The sequence below is a fragment of the Scleropages formosus genome, chromosome 24 (genome assembly GCF_900964775.1).
Source record: "Scleropages formosus chromosome 24, fSclFor1.1, whole genome shotgun sequence".
NCBI classification, from domain to species: Eukaryota; Metazoa; Chordata; class Actinopteri; order Osteoglossiformes; family Osteoglossidae; genus Scleropages; species Scleropages formosus.
In genome coordinates, this window is record NC_041829.1 from 18,189,877 (window position 1) to 18,209,712 (window position 19,836).

The following is a 19,836-nucleotide window of genomic DNA, read 5'->3' on the forward strand; positions in this document are numbered from 1 at the left end:
TCTTTGTGCAAGTGAATTAAAGGCACGTGTATGTACAGCTATTTTGTTTTGCTATAATCTGGAAGACATTAGAAAGTTATTTGGTCATTTATCATTGGAGACTTAACAGGGTGGAATGATCTAGTCTCTCTGCCAATGACAAGATAATAATTATCGTGCTTTATTTTACCGCTTGTACTGTTCTTCAGTATTTATATACCCAGAAACACTTTCTTTCCCTCCTGCTGGTGTTTTGATGTGGAGGAACTCAAGAACTAAACTGTGAACTTTCACTGTTCGTCAGAAATCTGCTCTCTGGAAGGACTAGAAATGACAAACTGCTCAGCAGCCACAAACCGCACATTATCTGGAGTCACAAAATATTCGACAAAAATACAAATATTTTCTTTAAAAACCTGATTTTCCAGTTAAGCTTGTTTCATATTTACATTACTTTTCCTCTCAAAGGTGCGTCTGTTGTAAACATGAACAGCTAACAGAACTGGATTTATTCTTTCTGCTAAGATGAAATATGAAAAATGCCTGAGCTGCGTCACTGACAGTATTAAAAGTGTGTATAGCACTTAGAAACTTATTTTTGTACCAGAAGTGCAACACTGTTTGTATAGAGTTCTGTTGTTTTGGATATTTGAAGACTTCAAATTCAATGAACTTCAATCATTAGTCAAGAAACCTATCAAAACCATAAAGAGATGGAGTAAAAACTAAACTTATGCAAAGCAAAATCAATGTTCTGTAAATTACACGGTGCTTCATGGGTAATTGTTGTGTGTCAGGTAATTGCTCTCCGAAATGTCAATAAATGTACAATAAGCAGAAGGGTTGTGTTGCTTGAATTTGTCCTGTTTTTCGCAAAAAGGAACCTTCCGTACGATGTCACTAAAAGTGGAGCTGTAGTTACTTCATAGCGTAACTTCAACTTATGAAAATACGTTGAGCTACATTAAAATTAATAGAAAATTTTATCTGAGTTACATTAAAATGATGAAAATGAAAATTGTATGATGAAATATGAAAATCTGATTTTAGCTACGTTAAAATGAATAGAAATTTAATTTGGTATTTTAAAATAGTAAACATAAAAATATTGTCTTCGCAAATTGATATTTATCACATAAACGTGCAACAATTGTGGAAGACAGTTGATAATGTGGTCCTGCCCTCATATTGTGTTCAAGTGAGTTTTACTGACACCCATCTGCTGGACATGGAACTACAAGTTGCATGAATTCTGCTACAAACGTAAATTTTAAACATAAGTAATAAGTCAATGAAGAAAATACAAATAATATTAAATTAAGCTGCTAAATGTTTGTATCTTCTGAAACTTGTAAGGAGCCAGTGCATGCAATTTCTACAGTGCAGCATTTTCGCTCTGCTACAACTTGCCGACTCATCACTGCTGATAACGCAGCTGATCATCTTTGCTGTTGCACAAGTTTAAAACCCCCAGCAGCAGTATGGTCAACAACTTTTACTGAAAAAAAAACTGTGATGATACCCCTGTGTGGAAGGCACAGAAGAAAGTAACAAAGCTAGAGCTTGAGTGAAAATTTTCAGCGGAATCTCAGGACCACAAAAATAACACATAACCACTGTAGGTGTTTTAATCATCTGTAGGCATATTTCAGGAGACAGTGAACACATCCGACGTCCCCTGGTAGGGCGTTATAACTGGTTTCAGGCCCTGCATCTCCTTGAAGTGGCCGAAGTGACGGATCCTGTAGGAGCCGGGAGCCGCGGTGACGGGGATGTGCCACTCGACTGTCGCGTTGCTCTGAGCGCCGTTGCCCTTCACCCAGTGAAACCTGCACGGGGAAGGGCAACGGCGGGTGGGACGCATTAGAGCTGGATCAAATGGAGCGAAGTGGCCAGCGCCCTCGCCCTGCTTTCCAGCTGTGCTAATGCAGGAGGCGGCGTCGGCAGAGCAGATCAAAGCACGGATGACCTCATTACCGCCGGTGGCAGGTGCTCCATCTTCCTGCATACGAGCCAGGGTGAGCGCTGCCGTCTTTCAGCCGAGATTCACAGCCATAGGCCCACAGACGCATGGACAGTAGACAGGGCGAGACTTTCATATCCAGGCCATTAGACCACTGAGGTTACGTGCAGAGCCTAATCGACAGCGCCCCACCCTCGCAGCACTTAGAACTGAAGTTCCACCCCACCCCCACCTCTCACAAAACCCTGAACACACATCCAGAGAAGCAGATCAACCTTTCCCTTGCTCACAATCCTAGACAAACCTCAAACACGGCCCACTTCCTCATTCCAGCCCTTTTTCTCTCTCCACTTTAGGGAACACACAGCACAATGATCTCCACAATGTACTCTGCTTGGCAAACCCACCGGTATAAGAAAAAAAGACTAACTGTTAAGCTCTTGAGGTCCGAGCCACAGCGAAATCTCAAATCAAACTCAGATCTGTTTTACATACAATTACATGTAATAATTAAGCTGAAGCTTTTCTCCGAAGCAACATACAACTATTACAATTTCTGTCCACGTTTAAAAAGCGTCTTAAAACTCACTTCTTCCAGACTCGCTTCGCCCATCATCTCTTAAGTTCATGTAAGGTGTAAATGTTCATGCACCATAACTTTATGATCATGCTCAGATTAGCCTTTACACAGCTACTCCTGGAATGTAACATAAATGTTTATATGGTTCTTTAAAGGAAAAAAAAAAATTATTATTACTAGGAAGGTGATCAGGAATCATCGATATTCTGATAAAGCTTTATGCAGCTACTCATGTGATGAACATTGGTTCATATGGTGGAAAGAAACAAACTAACTGCACTTAAGAATCACACGTCTGCAACTATGTCTCTCTTTCTGCTAATGTAATGAACGCATGGTATTTTCTATGAGATGTACATCGCTTTGGAGAAAAGTATCTGATAAATGAATACATATAGATGTATTTGCCCATTTATACAGCTGGGTAATTTTACTGGAACAATTCAGGGTAAGCACCTTGCTCAAGGGTTCTACAGGCAGCGGTGAAACTCAAACCTGGGACTTTGGGTCCAAAGGTAACAGCGCCAACCTCTACACTACCAGCTGTCCCACACCAGCTGTACATACTTACATTGTGTTCCTGGACTTTATTTTACCTACTTAATTGCCTCACACTTAAGATTAAAATGATCACCTCCCCTCAAGTGACTGAGCAAAACCTTTATCATTCCAAGGTCTTTGAAAGATAACAGGTTGAAGGAATAATGCGAAATAAGCACATCTTAGTATCACAACAGATAAACATATGCCTAGTATAAAACGAAAACACTTTTTTTCAAAAGGGATCATTTAAAGAGGACTGATGTTATCTCGGGAGAGCCAAACCTTTCTTTAGAAGAGTGAACGTGAGTATTATTTTCGAAAATCGCCCAAAAATAAAGAGTACCTTGTCTCCCAAGCGGCATCTGTATGGACTATGTTCCATGACTGCGTCCTGTTGTCATACTTCTCTACTGTGACGAAGGTCTTATCCCTCTGAAAGCAGAGCGGCCAACACGTGACGAGAGCATTGCAGCGAAAACCACGGTGAAGACGCACGACGGGGGAGCGGCGTGGCGCGGCCTCACCGTGTCTCCAGAGTTCCTGGGATTTCCGCTGACAAATGTCACCGAAGCGACTTCTCCCTGCCGCAGTTGAAAGGGCAGAGTAAAAACGCAGTAATCCCGCTAATTGTGGAAGAAGGGAGCTGAGGGAAGGGAAGAGCCACTTGGCCCCGCGCTCACCGTCCTGTAGTGCGGCAGGACCTGTTCCAGCACCCCCCCAAAAGTGGTGTTGGGGGGCTTTTTATCAGCGAGCACAAGGGGCAGGAAGGAGAAGAGCTGGTTGTCTGAGAAGAACGGAGGTTCCGGACCCTTGGGAAGCTCAGCTTCTTTGTCCTGTCGGAGAATGGGGACATGGAGGAACCGAAAGTGCATCTCAGACAGCTCCTCAATATATTTACTCCAGCTTCACCTCATTAACTGCTATTTAGTTGACATACTTGTCCAAAGTGACTTACAATGTTAAAATAATCAACTTTACAATGATTTACCCATTCGCTCGAATAGGGTGCTCTCATTTGTCAATACAAGTTAAGTACCTTGATCAAGGACGCTGAGGCAGGAGCGGGGATTCGAACCCAAGGCTAAGCAACAGCTCTGACCACTGTGCGATCCAGGGACTTTCGGTTGCTTCTCAATTCACGTATATATTTCCCACAAATATTTCACAACCTTCAGTGGAAACTGTTTGCTAAAAATGTGTTTTTTTTCTTATTATTCTGTCTGGAGCCATAATGACAAGTTTGTGTATTAAATAACATCTGGAGGGACCCCCCCCCCCAGAGTTGGTAGGACAGGAGAGCATTTCAGCCTCACCTCGGCGATGGCTTTGGCCAGACCGCGGTAGAGCTGAATGTACGCGGAGAGAGTGTGGGGGCCGTAAATGGTGGAGGCCCCCTCATAGCGCTGCACCTGTAAGCATAGCTGGAGAGTCATTATCCTGCACTCGGGAACACGGTGGAACATTCTGGAACACAGCGAGCTTCACAGGAGCGGGCAAGCTGAGCCTCGGCCGCTACGCACACAAATCAAAGTATTTGTTACACACACATGATTTCCTCTAAAGCAACGTACGGAATTGGTTGTTACACACCTATAATGTCACGAGACACACTGATTCTCATTAAATAACCATTTTGTGGTAAAACTAAGGGACACAGGGGATTCACACACTTTGGGGCACCACTGTGTATTTTTTACTACTCAACGTTAATCCAAAGCATTTGTACAGCTGGTTACTTCACTGAAGCAGCTCATGTTAATTACAGTGTTAAAAAGTCCCAAGGAGTTTTCCAGCATCATTCAGGTTATAGTCCTTTAACCCTAACTGCTACATTAACCATCACCATAAATTTTATTTCAGGTTTGCACAAGGTTAAATGTTCTATCACTCAGTTATGCTGTTACTCTATCAGTATGTATATATTATGTCTCAAAGAAAATACACCCTTACCGCAATTTACAAAGGTAGTGCATTCATCAGAAATGCTCAAATTAGTCTCAGAAAGGGGTCTAAATAATAATTCATTTAAATTTAAAAAAGTATAATGCCGTATAATGTAAGGGCGGTGCGGTGGTGCAGCGGCGCAGTGGGTTTGTCTGGGTCCTGTTCTCTGGTGGGTCTGGGGTTCGAGTCCTGCTTGGGGTGCCTTGCAATGGACTGGCGTCCCGTCCTGGGTGTGTCCCCTCCAGCCTTAAGCCCTGTGTTGCTGTGTGTGTGTGTGTGTGTGTGTGTGCGCGCGCAGTGTAATGCAGTCCTGTGCTCAGAGCATTTAAGAGTCTTCAACTAAATGTGGCCACATAAAGACAAACTGCCATGAATTCAAGCTACATATTTAATTTGCTAGTCAGTGAATTAACCATTAAACTGGCTTCTCATAAAACAGGGTATTTGTATTCATATGCTGACCAAAACAATGTCCCTCCCTCAAAATGAGTGTGTTTTACAGCTCAAGCATCATTACGGTACCTGGTACTCCTCGTAGGTGGTGATGTAATGTGTATATATGTTGGACAAGCCAGCGATCACAACCTCTGCATTGGCAAAGCTGTCCTGCTTCTCCAGTTCCTGGTTGGAAGCAAGTGGATTATTATAATCCCACAAGACAAAATAAAACTTTTTAAACTCAAGTGCAGAGCCTCACTTTGGAATTAGACAGCAAATCTTTAAATTCACAATAAATAAAGTGTGTTTCTCACCTGCTTAACTTCCTCTCTAATCCTTCGTCCTGACATGGTCCTGGAATAAATTACTAAAGTATCAGTAATGACCGTAACCACAAATTTTGCCTCTTTTCCTGTTTTTTTTCAGTAATAGTAGTAGTTTGAGAAACTTGAAAAACAGCACAATTTAAAATTTCCTCACTTAAACAATCATCCAATTAGAAGTCACTAGTTAACTTCCGGTATAATGTGCTCTGCTGCTTGATAGGAAGACGACATCTCACGTTGCTTCTCCAGGGATGGCCACAATGGCGAGGGGCCCAATAGTGATGATCTGGACGTCCACAATATCGGGGTGCCATGGAAGGGGTTTTTGCATCTGATGACAGTTATAATAACTTTGTCACAACAGAAGCTCCAGCTCAATAAGGCCATGTACATGTGCTACTGCTTCACAGATTCATGTACAAGATGTAAACCACATTCATAGCTTCCATACCTGTGGCACGACCCTTGGAAAACCCATCAACTGCATGTTTCCGCATGTTCTATACATGGTAAAATTACCCGTCCATCCATTGATCAAATTAACCTCTTATTTGCCCTGGGACAACTTATACTACAAGGGTGGGGATGATGTGGAAAGTGTCCCAGGAAGTGTTACTCGTAAGATGGGGTATTTTCTAGACTGGTCCCCATTCCATCGCAGGAGAACGACACATCCACTTAACCACTTTGACAAGCATACTGTGACATCAGTTCCTTAATAAACATGTCTTTTCTATAAGGCCAGGAGGCAGAGGACTTTAACGTAATATAATAAATTAATGTAATATGATTCAAAAATGACAAGTCTGTCACCTCTCCAGTACTGAAGAGGATGGGTTTGGGTTGGTGGCATTCCTGGGTTTCATTCGACGGCTTGCCCAGGAGAGCATCTCGAATGCCGTCCCAAAATGGGTCCCCAGCAACCATCCCTTAGAAAAGACACAAAGACATAGTCCTTGGCTCACAAATCGACCCACGCCACGTGTGTCTGTGAGCCTCTAGGTGTGACTTAGCTCTACCTTGTGTGAAATTGAGGCTTCCTCCGCCATCGATTGTCCCAGCAGCAAAGCTGTGGCCCAGGGCTGCTTTGCAGGTCTTAGCCTAAGAAAGAAACACATGGCATATGAATATGCCCTTTTAAACTGAGAGGAGCGCAGCTCAGCGATTAACACAAATATATTATCTATCCATCCATCCACCAATGGTCCATCCTGGAAGCATATCCTGAACCATTGATGGAGAAGAACTATCTGGAATAGCATTGGTTGCTGCTGGGTGGAATCCCAATCCTCCCCCGACCACCCCCCTGCATCCATCCATCCATCCATCCATCCATCCATCCATCCATCCATCCATCCATCCATCCATCCATCCATCCATCCATCCATCCATCCATCCATCCATCCATCCATCCATCCATCCATCCATCAAGCACAGGGAGAGAGGCAGGGTGTACCCTGGACAGGGTTCTAGCCCAAGGGCAAATATATTTTTCTTAAATTATTTTTGCAATCCATTACTATTGGATATTTTTCCAGTTTAATTTAATTTAATTTAAACTGAGCATGAGCCACCCCCCTCACTCAGAGAAGAGAAATGTCTACAGCTAAATGCTGAAAGATTAGAAATGACCCTGCACTTTGACTCAGTATGTATTCATTAGGCAGTACAGTGTAAAAGGAGCAACAGTCAGTGTGAAGGTCATTCTCCTTGCAAGAGAGAAAAAACCTGTAATGTAAAAGGAAATTATTATTTATTCACTCCTTATTCAACCAGTATTATTATTTATCACATTTCTTATTAATCTGATTGACACCCATCTACTGGGTCATGTAATGTAGAATTTAATTTACATTTTTGCACTATTTTGGTATCTCTTAAAGAAATCAAGCGGTTGTAGATGAAGGTTATCTTCTGGTGACAAATAGCTCACTGATTTGGGGTTAGATCTCACCGTGTGCGTGGCATTGATCTGAACGGTCACATCGGACATGTTGACCCACTGATGGGCGCTGTGGACAGACCCTCGCAGTTCTTGCGTCATGTTCCCGTAGAGCTCCTGAACGGAATTAAGCAAAAGATTGTGATCAGAGATGCAAATCAGACCGCTTGAGTCCACTAGTCGCAGTAAAGAGGATTCCAGTAAACTCGCAAGGGACGATATCCCCGGTGCCTTCTCGAATCATCATCATTTCACCGAGATCCACTCTACCGTGCGTTTACCAGGTATCTCATCTGTCCGTGTCGGCGACTCCATAGCGGCCTACCTTGGCTTTACTGTAAATACTTTCTCCAATAATCCGTGTGCTTTCAAACATGTCAATTCCTGGACCGAAGGCGACGCACATGTTGGTCTGTAAAACGAAACATCCGACTAGTGGTCAGTGCACCCTGGGTTTCCCTCATCTCTTCAATCAGGTATTAGACGAGATACAGGTCTTTCATGTAATACGAGATCATAAACACCGATGACGGCTTTTCGTGATGATCTGCTGGTAACTGCAGCATAGAGCAGAAAGCTACAAGTTATTTCTACTCCATATAATGTGATGACACGTACCCCACCGACTGGGCAGGAGCTGTTGAGGTAGTCGCAGGAGTCCCCTGTGTTGACACAGTAAGGGCCCTTGGTGTTTGGAGAAACATCTCCTTCATTGCTGGAGGAGAAGGCTGCCACAAATGGCCCCTGGGAAAAGGGGCAGCAAGTTGGCGAACCGGTGAGGACCGGGTCATTCCATAAACAGTTTTACCAGGGTTATGCACTACTCTTCTCGCTTTAATCTGAGATTCGCACCCATCCCAAGGGGCTTCCAACTTGTATTGAATTATCAAGGTTAACAAACATATTTTATGTAGTACTGAGTCATTAACATGTCCCAGGTGACGTCAAGCGCTTTAGAAATGAGTCGAATGGAGAAGTGAAATTAAAAGAATGAGCTCACCTCTCCAGGTAGGCATCCTGTGTTCTTGTCCTGCTCAAAGAGGTAGGAGGCATAACCCAGGTTGTCCGAACTCACCATACGATTGGTGTAGTTCATACTGACAGAATGAACAGCGAACCAGCTGGAAGAGTCATAATCATGGGGAAATCGTACATTTTAAAAATGAAAATAAAAATCGATGAAAAAAATTCTACGGAGAAACGATCCACATGGAAAGTCTTGTTACGATAGTTGACCTCTACAGTTTTGATAGATTTCCGTGGGTAAAAACAGGACTGACCAGTCAGAATACATCTACCGTACCTGAGCATTCCCACGCCGTAGCCGTCTTTGTCCGTGAACTTCAGAACTACAATCTGATTATCGGTGTTGGATTTGAACCTGAAGGAAAGTTGAACTTCAGTGAGTGACCTGTCAACGAAGTGAATCGCAGTACGCTGGGTACAAGCTCTGAGACCTTGCTGAAAAAAGCTGTTCTTTTCTTCTTTTCCCGTAGACTGACGGGCGTTGCACCTCACCTGCTGCGTTCCTCCACGGGATTGTTCAGGTAAGCCTGCGGACTTCTGTTCAGGTTGCTGCCGACTATCTCCCCCTTGTTCACAAAGATCCTCCCGGGCTTCATGTTCCAGTGAGCAATGTCGATGCTCTGCACACAACCAACCAGCCTGGTGTTAAAGACTCCGAATGTGACATACGGACGCCCTCCTTTGCCCAACCACCTCTAAAGTGACTGCTTTGAAGAGATTCCCAAACAGCGTGGGGCCCACTGTGAGCTTACATCCAGCCAGAACCATGCCTCTCCAGCATCATGAGCTGAGAAGAGAGCCAGTGAAAGAGAGGAGAAGAGCACCTTCATGATGCCGTTTACGATGGCCTGGATTGAGGGCTTGATGTAGCCTTTGCTGGTGATCATGAAAAGGGTGTACTGGAAGTACCCCGCCAGACCAGAGTGGGTATGGGTGCCGCTCAGGACCACGTTGTCCTGTCCGTACAGGTCGCCGTACGTGGACTTGAGCTCCTTCATTACCTGAAGCAGGGTTTCCAACACAAGACAAGGGTCAACCTGAGAGTACGGAATCTAAAATCATGGGAAGTCAAGTGAAAGCAGGAAGACCTCCACAGCAGGGATGCTAAAAGTATAAAAGTGTCAAGTAGGCCTCGAAGAACATTCCAGTCAACTGTAGTTGTTGACATCAGATGCTCATGTATCTGCATCTATATTTACCCGACACTTTTCTCTAAAGTAACTTATAGCATTAAGATTTCTACAGTTATTTACCCTTTTGAACAGCTGGGTCATTTTACTAGAGAAATTTAGGATAAGTACCTTGCTCAAGGGTACAACAACTGGAGATGCAGTCGAACCTGTAACCACTGGGTCCAAAGGCAGCACCTCAAACCCCTATGCTACTTGATAGGCCATCACATATTCCAGTATTGCTTCTGAAACATCGCCCTCACATACTGGCATTACGTACACTTAACGCAGGATGCAGTGCCGGTAGCGTCTGCAGAAAGGGTTCGAAAGATTTGATTTGACCGGTTACCTCCAGCCTCAGCCTCTGGGAGACCATGCCAATGTCGACACTCACAAACACCACCCGCTTACGGCCATCGTCCACAATGAAGGCGCGGCTGTAGAGGCGGGTGTGGAGGCCTCTCGCCGTTTGGTCCGCATTGGCGTACCCCATCTGTGCAAGTCACGCACAACCTTAGGTCAGTGATGCCCGAGGGACCGTTGACCTTGTCTTTCCAAAGGATCTCAGTACCGTGGTAAATGATGTCAGTATCAGATGGACGTAAGACTGTCAGCAATACTTAAAACGTGCAATTTGTACAGTAGCGATCCCAACCATTTTTAAAATCTGGATGTCACACAAGTGGCATCTCAGTCCCGGACCTTGCGGGCACACATCACGTGCGTTCATTTAACGACATAGCTAGCTGACCAAACGGAGGACGACCACCAAATGAAACCATCCCAAGAGGTAGCGGTGTTGATGGACTGTAAACATGGGCTGAGATCAGGGTCCCTCACCAGGGGCACTTCTGCGATCGGCCCGGTGCAGTCCGCTCTGCCCACACCGATGAGGAAAGAACTCTCTTCGGGCTTCAGCTCCTCTTCAGCTAAAGGAGGACAATTTACTTTGATTTTACCTCCTGGTCTCATCAGGCAGGATATGTGACGAATATGTTATGACTCTCTTGAAATGTATTAGTATGTGCTGTCATTGGCTATTAGGGCATTTTAGAGTTTCCAAACTGATTCGATTACACAATGTAACAAATTTTTTCTAAATCCTTAGTTGTCGATTTTTGCGTTGATTACGATTAGTTAAACTTTACCGATTATAAAAAATACCACTAGTTCTTCTGCAGCGTCAGCTTTAGTTTGGTACTTTACAGTCATTAGAAAATTCAAGAAGGCACCAGAACATTCTCGAAAATACCAATACATTCTAGAAAGCATCAGATCCTAAAATGTACTGGAATATTTGGTGCTTGGAACCCAGCGGCAATATTTGCCAAAATTAGCTCATTTCAAGGATGCAGAATATTTTTCGAAAAACGCACATATAGTGCAAACTAACGACCAAAGTACATTCAATCCAACAAAACTGAACGGAAAATGGGGGGAGAAAAAAAAATAAAAAATCAACTGAATAAAATTCATTACATTCTGTTATCGACCTCCCATTCCAGCGTCCCATACTAACGCAATACTTTTTCTAATGCCTCCATTAAAACTACAATGATATTCAGAAAAACTGTACTTCTTTCAGATATACAGTAGAACACTTTTTCTGGCAAATCGTGAGCAATGGAAGATATTTAATAAAATAAGTAAATAAATAAAACCTGTGCTCACACTCTCTAGCGCTGAGCACGGTAGCCAGGACAGCGATGAGGCCCACACACATGGCAGTCACCAGCAGGAAGAGGCTGATAAGTGTCAGCTTCCGGCCGCTCATCCCGCAGCAAAGCTTCTTGCGTTCCATGGTGCCGACGAGCCCAAAGCACAGAGATCTCACCTGAGATCACAGCCACACCGTGGTCCTTCTCCGAAACACGGGCCTACGGCGATCAGATCACTTACAGCACCGACACACTTTACGCTCCTTTTACTCCCGGTAAAACATACTTTATATTGAACGCTTACAAGGAACTTATCGAATTATATCAGTATTTATAAGAAGTCCTTAATCCAGCAACCTCTACCAAGTTCTTCAGCCATATGTAACAGGATTTGTTTTACTAGAACAATTAAGGTGTGGAAAAACAAATTCGTCCAGTGCTTTTCCCCCAAAGTGGTTTACAATGCAAAGCTTGTAAACTAGCTTATTTACAATTTATACCATATTCTTACTGTATGTAATGTTATAATTGTAAAATAGTTGCTTTAAATTAAGGTGCCTTAATTTAAGGGGATTCAAATTACTAATGTGCTTTGTGTTGCAGAATTCAAGCCACAGGTCCTGCTAAGGAGCTGGTTGCTGAGTATAAGGAGTATCTCCACGTTTGATGTCATATCATCAACTGCAGTCATCATACATGTTGAGTAAGTGTAGAATAACACAACCCGCCTACAAACAAGTACAGAACCCCGGTAAAACATGAATGTTTACTCACAGCAAGTCTGCAAGCTTCTTGAGCTCTCTAACTCTAGCGAAGCTTGAAAATGGAACCAGACATGAATGATGACTGCATTTATACTGGCCTTGGGACAAAGTTATAATGACCTTGTTTTACAACACCTTATACTGCCCACATGTAAACCTTGTCGAAAGATTCCTTCAACTAAATCATTTAAAGAGATAAATTTCCTGGGCGGCTATTTTGGTATCAAAGGTCACATCACAATGTTGGCAGCATATTTCTTCTAAGACTTTATGAACTTCTGGAAACAATTAGCTGCTGACAAATACCAAAAACCCAAAGACGACAAAGGATCCTAAATGTATTCAAATATATTTGCATACAGTTCTGAGATACACTTTAAATTATTACATACATATTAACTGAACACTAACATGTATACCCACCCCATCATTTTGTTCCTGCACTGCTCATTTTCAATGCAGCACAAGCACAATATAGCACAATTATAATTTTATAGGTTTATCTACGAATCTTTTCTTGAAACAAACAAGTCTTAGCCTGTTTTTATTCATTGTGGTTAGATATTGTGTTGCTACAACAAAATAGCACCTTCAGCATTCCTCTTCTTTCACAAACATTTTATGATTAAACATCTTCCTATGAACAGCAATTGAAGCACTTCAAAATAAAACAAAAAACCAAGAAACAACAATTGGAGTTGGGGATCTTTTTTTGTATATATTCTATAACTTTGTGAACCCAGAGTCTAACAGAATTGTACTGGTATTTAATTGGATGACTAACTTTTTCAGAACTGAAGTTACACATTTAGAATATGTTATACATAAACACACTATAAAACTTTTAAAAATACATCTTTTGGCAGCTAGTACCACCTATAAACATTATTAGCTCGAGGAATAATAAAATGTCCCGTGACGCAATTTACCATAATTACCACATGATGGCGCAATTTCACCTGACTAAAGGGAAGGAAAAGCAGCAGAACAAAAAAAGTTTTTTTTTAAAAAAAGTGACAGATGGAGACAGATTAAATTCTCAACAAATATTTAATTTTTTCCTTCTGGTGGACTCCTTTAAACCATGGTAAAACAGCTATAACTTGTGATGCCTTTTGTGAGGAGAAAAACGAGGACTGAATAAATGGGAGTATTGTGCACTTTTTTTAAAATAAAAAAAAAATTAAAAAAAAAGTTAGACCCCACTAGAAGGCATTCACATTTTCAGTCCAAATGTCCCATGTCTGGTCCCATCTGAAGAAACTGAATTAAACAATCAAATTTTTAAAATGAAGCTAGGTCACAGATGTGCATTTGCCAGAATCTAGAGGAAGACCTCAAAGATGCTCAACTGACAGGGCTGTATCATGTGGGGACAACCCATAAAGTGATTAGGAACACAAGACCCAAGGTCAAAAAGGTGGTCAAAAAGACAAGTTTTCAGTCACAACCACGATGCATGGAGATACTCTCTGTGGGGGGGGGAATACTAAAGTTGATCAAGAGTTTTTGGCATTGCCAGTTGACCCCGAAGGAAAATACTCAAAAGTCAAGAATAAGGTCATTCCAAGACCTTCAGGAAATGTGTGCATAAACAAGTGGAAAAAGGAAGGAAAAAAAAAAAAAAAAAAAAAAAAAAAACCTAAATACAACAATGTAATCAGTTAAATATTCCACCAGGGCAGTAAAATACTATGAAAGCACTCCAATTACAAGTAGTACTGATACCTACAGGTTCTCAGGTAGGGAAGGCTCTTCCTATTTTTCGTCAATCTGACTTATTTAGTTAATACTTAACATAAATCACAGGACCTACTGGAATATTTGTCTAAAATTTATCTGCCAAATGAAATAGCACAAGCTGAATTACACGAAAAAATGTCAGCCAGGCCACGGCATTTGACTATATTCACACATACATAAAATGCAGAATTCTCTGGACCGCTCCAAGCAATTTACAGTCTAACCCGATTAAGACAAAGAAATGGACAAAACTAAAAGTGTCAAGGATAAAGTTTTGGGGTACATTTCATAAACTTGGACTTCAGTCAGGCATGGCAAGGTGTGCCGAGGTTGTTCCATTTATTTCCTACAAGACATGTTTTCTTTTGTCCAACGGTTTACACAGCGAATAGCAGCTCGTCTCGTTGGATGGTTTGCTGCGCGGGAGAGTTCTGAGGTATAGGCTGGAAAGGTTATTTCGGTGGAGGGGTGGGGAGAGGGAGGGTGTCACAATCTTCTTGTCAGGCATGCAGGTGCCAGCAACCAAACAGGACACCTTCAGAACATCTCCAAGCAACGACATGGCCAAGAACCTGCGGTCGCTTGGAGCTGTGCTCGGGCAGAGAGCCCAAACTACACTGCTATTTGGTATAGACAGAATTCAGGATCAAGAGAACATCGGAAATCCTCCCCAACATGATGAATTCAAAACGATTTCCCCATGATCATGAGAAATAAATACAATATAGAACATCTAAACATGACCATTTTTGCCAGCTTAACAGCCTTGGAAAGATACTTCTAAGGCTAAAATAAGTCATACATTCAGAGAATGGAATACAACAGTTTGTGGGCTGTCATCCTTCATTTACACATGCGGAAAGCGAACCGTGGGCCAACTGCTTTCCAATTCAGATGCGCTTCATCTACAGTTCAAGCCAAAAAATAAAGATGTACCACTTTACATTGTCATCGAAACAAACACATAGATGATAATGTCAGCGAACTGTACAATCAAGACGGGAAAGGCACTATAAAACATTAAATACCACTTTAGATTTGTCTGTTTGCTTTCATTTCAAATGTAAAAATCTAAAAGTTTTTTTTAACAACATTAGTTTGAAAAATAAACCTGTGAAATACTTAGAAAAATCTTTTTGCATCTTTGCCACATTTAGAGAGCGAGGAAAGTTACAAAAATGCTAATTATTTAAAAAAAAGACTACACATCGAACTTCAGTTTGCAGTAATTTTCACTTCCTGTTAGAAACAACATGACTTGGTGAAGAGTAGACCTTGAATTTGGGGAGAAATGGCTTTAGACCCGGTTAGCAGGCCTCTTACGATGCTCTGTAAGAAACAACAAATCAGTAACGGAGGGAGCCAAAAAAAGTCACAATGCTTGCAAGATACACCATGAAGCACTTGTTAACTGAAAAATACAAAAAATAAAAATAAATAATAAAAGTAGTGCTTTCAGAATACACTCTGGTCTGTTCCAAATTAAATGCTTTGGAGAGTAAGTCACAGTGCTGGCCAGTTGGACTGGCACATGTCAGAGGAGAACATTAACTGGAAGGAGGGTCACCACGACTGATTCGGTGGGGCATCTTCTTGTAGTTGGATTGAAGCACTTTGGGCAATCACGTCCGGCACCCCTTCCAACCCAGGGCGGGGTGTGGGGGGGCTTGTCACTGTGTGTCCAGACGGCTGTACTTCACTTGGCTCCGCTGCACCCGTTGCCAGGAGAAGGGCAGCTGGTAGCTCCGGGGAACGGTGCTGTGGACGTTCTGTTCCAAGTATTGGAAAAGTCGATACCACCACACCCGCGAGAAGAAGTTGCTCTGCGACGTCTCTTTCAGGGCCTGCAAATGCAAGAGAAATGCTGACCGTTACACACCCCCCCACGCAAACACACTGTTCACACAGTTCCTTCTCCAACCTGTAACATTGAGCATTTTACTATGTAGCAGAATTTAAAAACACTTTGCAACTCGGCAGTTTTTAGCCCCCCCCCCCCGATTTGCTGGCAAAATATGAGTAACGTGATTTTCGATTACCTCAGCACAAATTGACCACAATGATATAGATGGGTGGGAAAACTTGCTGGGTTAGCTGTGTAAAATGGTGATAACGCTACACTAATGTCAAGTCGAAAAAGTATCTGCAATGTTTTAACTTCTTCATGGACATGACTGCTTTCTTCCCGATTTGCCCTCGTACATCTCACACCATCTCCAAGAGTTGAAATGAGAAAAGCTCTGCAAGCATATGCGGTGTGAGCTTCAGTTTTGTTTTTTGGGTTAATGTTGCAAAAGATTCCTAGTTTAGTACACAGGTCATGTGGTACCCATTGCAAAAACGTAGCTGAGTTCACATTTCGCTATTTTACCCACAGCCACACAAACATGTGGCAGATTAATCTTCCAAAGGCAAAATTATTTGTCCACCAAATGTTCACAATAAAACTGTAACAGACTGGATCCCAATATTTACTGAAACTTAATGCTCTGAAGAGCAGATGATGGACAAGTGTCATTTGTAAATTCAGTTACCGAACCAGTGAGTGCGTGCATACATAACAAACTATTGCACAACCAAGGAAGTCTAAATACTACCATTTAAATAAAAATTTAACTTTATGCAAAGACATATAGGTAACGTAAACAGGGAAATCTGTATACATTGTTGTTTCACATCAAACACACTGTGCACTTACTTGCTGGTTGGCCATGGTGTGGTACCACCAGAAGAGGCGTGTAGTGATATAGTACGCAACCACCACATCCACAGTGTAGTGGTCGTGCGCGAGAAGAATGCAGAAGATTCCCACAGCGCTGAGAGCCCAGCAGATCCAGTGGTACCACCAGAACTTTTTTGGAGAATCTGTGATGACACAAATAAGAAACAGGGTTAAAATTTCTCCAAATATCTCCTTCTATTGATGTAATGCAATCACTGTATAAGATGTGCGTGCTTTGGAAAAAAGCATTTGCTCCGAAACAAATATACAAGGTCTCTCACTCACTCAGTGTTCTAACACTCCAGTCACTTAACATTCATTCAATTAACCCTTTAATTAAAATTCACCCATTCATTGATTCAATTCAGCCAGCAGGTGTCACTGCAAACACCTGGCCAGGGAACAGGGTCATTATGTAATTTCAAGAAAAGGTAAACAGCTATGAGACACTTACACTCTTTGATGAAGAGATAGGTGAGGGTTAACATAACCGTGTGGCCACTGTACAGATAGTCCCCACACATGGTGTGGGAGCCAGTGATCGACAGGCCACCGCCCGCAATCATTTTCATCACACGGCGCATTTGGGATTCCCAGTCCCCGAAGAGCTGCAACACAAAGGTTTGTTTGAGCCTACGGACAGGACTCCAGCTGGTTTCCCCATATACAAATTTGTATATAATTTTAGGAAAGTTACTGTACATAAAAAGGTACTATGAGGACAATTACCAAAAGTGCAACCATGACCTAAATACATACAATATAAATTAAGATATTTCACTGTAGAAATCGCAATAAATTTATTACATAACATACTTACATATATTCATTGAGCTGAAGCTTTCTCCAAAGTGACTTACAACGTATAACTATCTACAGTTATTCACATATTTATACAGCTGGGCAATTTTACTGGAGTACTTTATAGGGTAAATGCCTTGCTCAAGGGTACTACGGCTGCAGGTGGGAATCAAACTAGTGAGCTGTGGGTCCAAAGACAGCAGCTCTAACCACTACAGTGCCTGCATATACGCTAGCCATATGTGAACTGCACTATTTTCAAGCTACAGCAGAACATTTTAAATGTAGCTTGCAACACAAAACCACTTTTTTTTTTTTTTTTTTTTTTTTTAAATACATGAGTACATGTTAAGAGTAGATACTTTTGTTTCATTTCACATTATTCACTCATTGCACTTAACTTTCCAAAGTGACATACAATGTACAGCTAAATACAATTATTGACTGTTTTATACTACTGGATAATTTTTCCTGGGGCATCTCAGCCTAAATAACCTTGCTTAAGGTTACTACAGCAAAAGGTTTGGTTCAAACCTGGGTCCTGCCAACAAGGCAATGCTGCTAAACCTTATGCTACCCGCTGATAATACCGCACATTTCACAAAACAAGGCTGTCCTGCCCTGATATAAATTAAGCCCATGCACAGTGGCTTTGGACAGATCTGGCTCCACGACACTATTCCTGCTATCGGCAGCACCAAACAAAGGAGACTCAGAGGGGTCCTGAGGGTCTTCTTAAATGGGGGCTTCTCAGTCGTATGCAACAGGAAACTAGAACCTCGACCAAAACGGAATTACTAAAGCGAGTTTCCCCTTTGTAGGCCCTCTCTCACAGCACGATATCCTACCACTCCACCCCGATCCCCGGTGACAGGATGTTTCTTGGCTTGTTGTGGGTCTGACTCAACACCCAAACCCTCAGCACATGGTCTCATGACTCAAAGCTGCTGAGGTAGCGTTGAATCTGATGGTTGGCGCTACCCTGACAGAGATTGCCACTACCTACTGAGCAAAGAGGCCTTTCAATCAGAAGAATGATCTTAGAGAGAATAGCTAAGAACAGCCCCTTCGGCCCACACGTCACGTGTGCGTGCGTGTTAGCGGTTGCATGAAGATTTTTTTTTTTTTAAGTCGACAGTTATGTGATGAAAGTCAAATCGAAGTTGACTAGTTGCTGATGACTTCATGAATAAAAACACAGGAGAAGGGAATGCTTTTCAACAAGCGACAATCTATTCTCAAACTGAACACATATGCTGACAACATACACAAGCTCTATATATGTATAGACACACACATACATACACACATTGTATAGAGTGTGTGTGTGTGTGTGTGTATATATATATATATATATATATATATATACACACACACACTTTCAGAACCGCTTGTCCCATATAGGGTCACGGGGAACCGGAGCCAACCCGGTAACACAGGGCGTAAGGCCGGAAGGGGAGGAGACACACCCAGGACGGGACGCCAGTCCGTCGCAAGGCACCCCAAGCGGGACTCGAACCCCAGACCCACCGGAGAGCAGGACTGTGGTCCAACCCACTGCGCCACTGCACCCCCTGCTATATATATATATATATATATATATATATATATATATATTTATATATATATATATATATATATATATATATATATATATATATATATAAAAAAAAATAATAATAATAAATAAATAAATAAATAAAACAGGTTACAACTCAGCAGCAACAATAGCACTTCTATATAACAATAACACTTGCATGCTTATGATACAATTCCCATTTAACTGCAAAAGAAAAATGACTGATGCAAAATAAATAACGGTATAAAACTTGAGGAGGAAAACAAAACTCACGCATGATCTAGACTGTAAGCCTACTCGCTGTCATAGTCCTGCTCACAGTTTTTACTTTTTGGATTTGGATCGTTCTTCTGCTTGTGTTTCAGATGAGTGTGCATTGCACTTGTACTTTTGTTGTACTTCAGGATGGACTTATTTTGTAAGTGACAATAGCACAGGCTTCATCTTTAGTGATGAACCACTGCTGGGTTGCTGCAATGACCCATCAAGCTCTTCACCTGCTGTCTTGTCGGAGGCGTCCATGTTGTTAGTGTCATAATCACATGATCGGAAACTAGTCGATGTCAAGCTTAAAGCGTCATCGCAGAGCAGTAAAGTCGACCAGTCTGTGCAACCCCTAGTGTGTGTGTGAATACAAATATAGACATATATATATA

General features: G+C 42.1%; 2 protein-coding genes across 5 annotated transcripts in view; both read right to left on the bottom strand.

The window, feature by feature from the left end:
* Positions 1-1,627: 1,627 nt before the first annotated feature.
* Positions 1,628-11,714, bottom strand: asah2 (N-acylsphingosine amidohydrolase 2). Its single transcript, XM_018760908.2, has 20 exons — positions 11,585-11,714; positions 10,754-10,842; positions 10,263-10,406; positions 9,566-9,742; positions 9,234-9,361; positions 9,019-9,096; positions 8,716-8,836; positions 8,334-8,459; positions 8,041-8,127; positions 7,728-7,832; positions 6,793-6,874; positions 6,587-6,702; positions 6,010-6,104; positions 5,762-5,801; positions 5,532-5,630; positions 4,379-4,474; positions 3,746-3,898; positions 3,590-3,646; positions 3,409-3,497; positions 1,628-1,808 (listed from the first exon to the last, which is right to left on the bottom strand). Exons 1-20 carry the CDS (start codon positions 11,712-11,714, stop codon positions 1,628-1,630), a joined length of 2,193 nt encoding a protein of 730 aa, XP_018616424.1.
* A 1,803-nt stretch (positions 11,715-13,517) lies between these two features.
* The window catches only part of sgms1b (sphingomyelin synthase 1b), a 36,338-nt gene continuing 30,019 nt past the window's right edge, over positions 13,518-19,836 (bottom strand). For 3 of the 4 annotated variants that reach the window (XM_029248770.1, XM_029248769.1, XM_029248771.1), the window contains 3 exons: positions 17,255-17,408; positions 16,777-16,943; positions 15,749-15,922 (listed from right to left, as the gene is read on the bottom strand). In XM_029248770.1, the coding sequence (XP_029104603.1) occupies positions 15,749-15,922; positions 16,777-16,943; positions 17,255-17,408 (495 nt within the window). Of the gene's footprint in view, positions 15,923-16,776; positions 16,944-17,254; positions 17,409-19,836 lie in introns of all 4 variants that reach the window. The other variant, XM_018761194.2, reaches the window with a different exon arrangement.

What these genes read in the sequence shown, in the direction of transcription:
- asah2 (XM_018760908.2), bottom strand. Translation starts at nt 11,714, where the DNA reads ATGGAACGCAAGAAGCTTTGCTGCGGGATGAGCGGCCGGAAGCTGACA. An exon ending in TTAGAGAGGAAGTTAAGCAG is followed by an intron (nt 5,631 to 5,761) that starts GTGAGAAACACA and finishes GCTTCCAACCAG; the next exon opens with GAACTGGAGAAGCAGGACAG. An exon ending in CCAGGAACTCTGGAGACACG is followed by an intron (nt 3,498 to 3,589) that starts GTGAGGCCGCGC and finishes CTCTGCTTTCAG; the next exon opens with AGGGATAAGACCTTCGTCAC.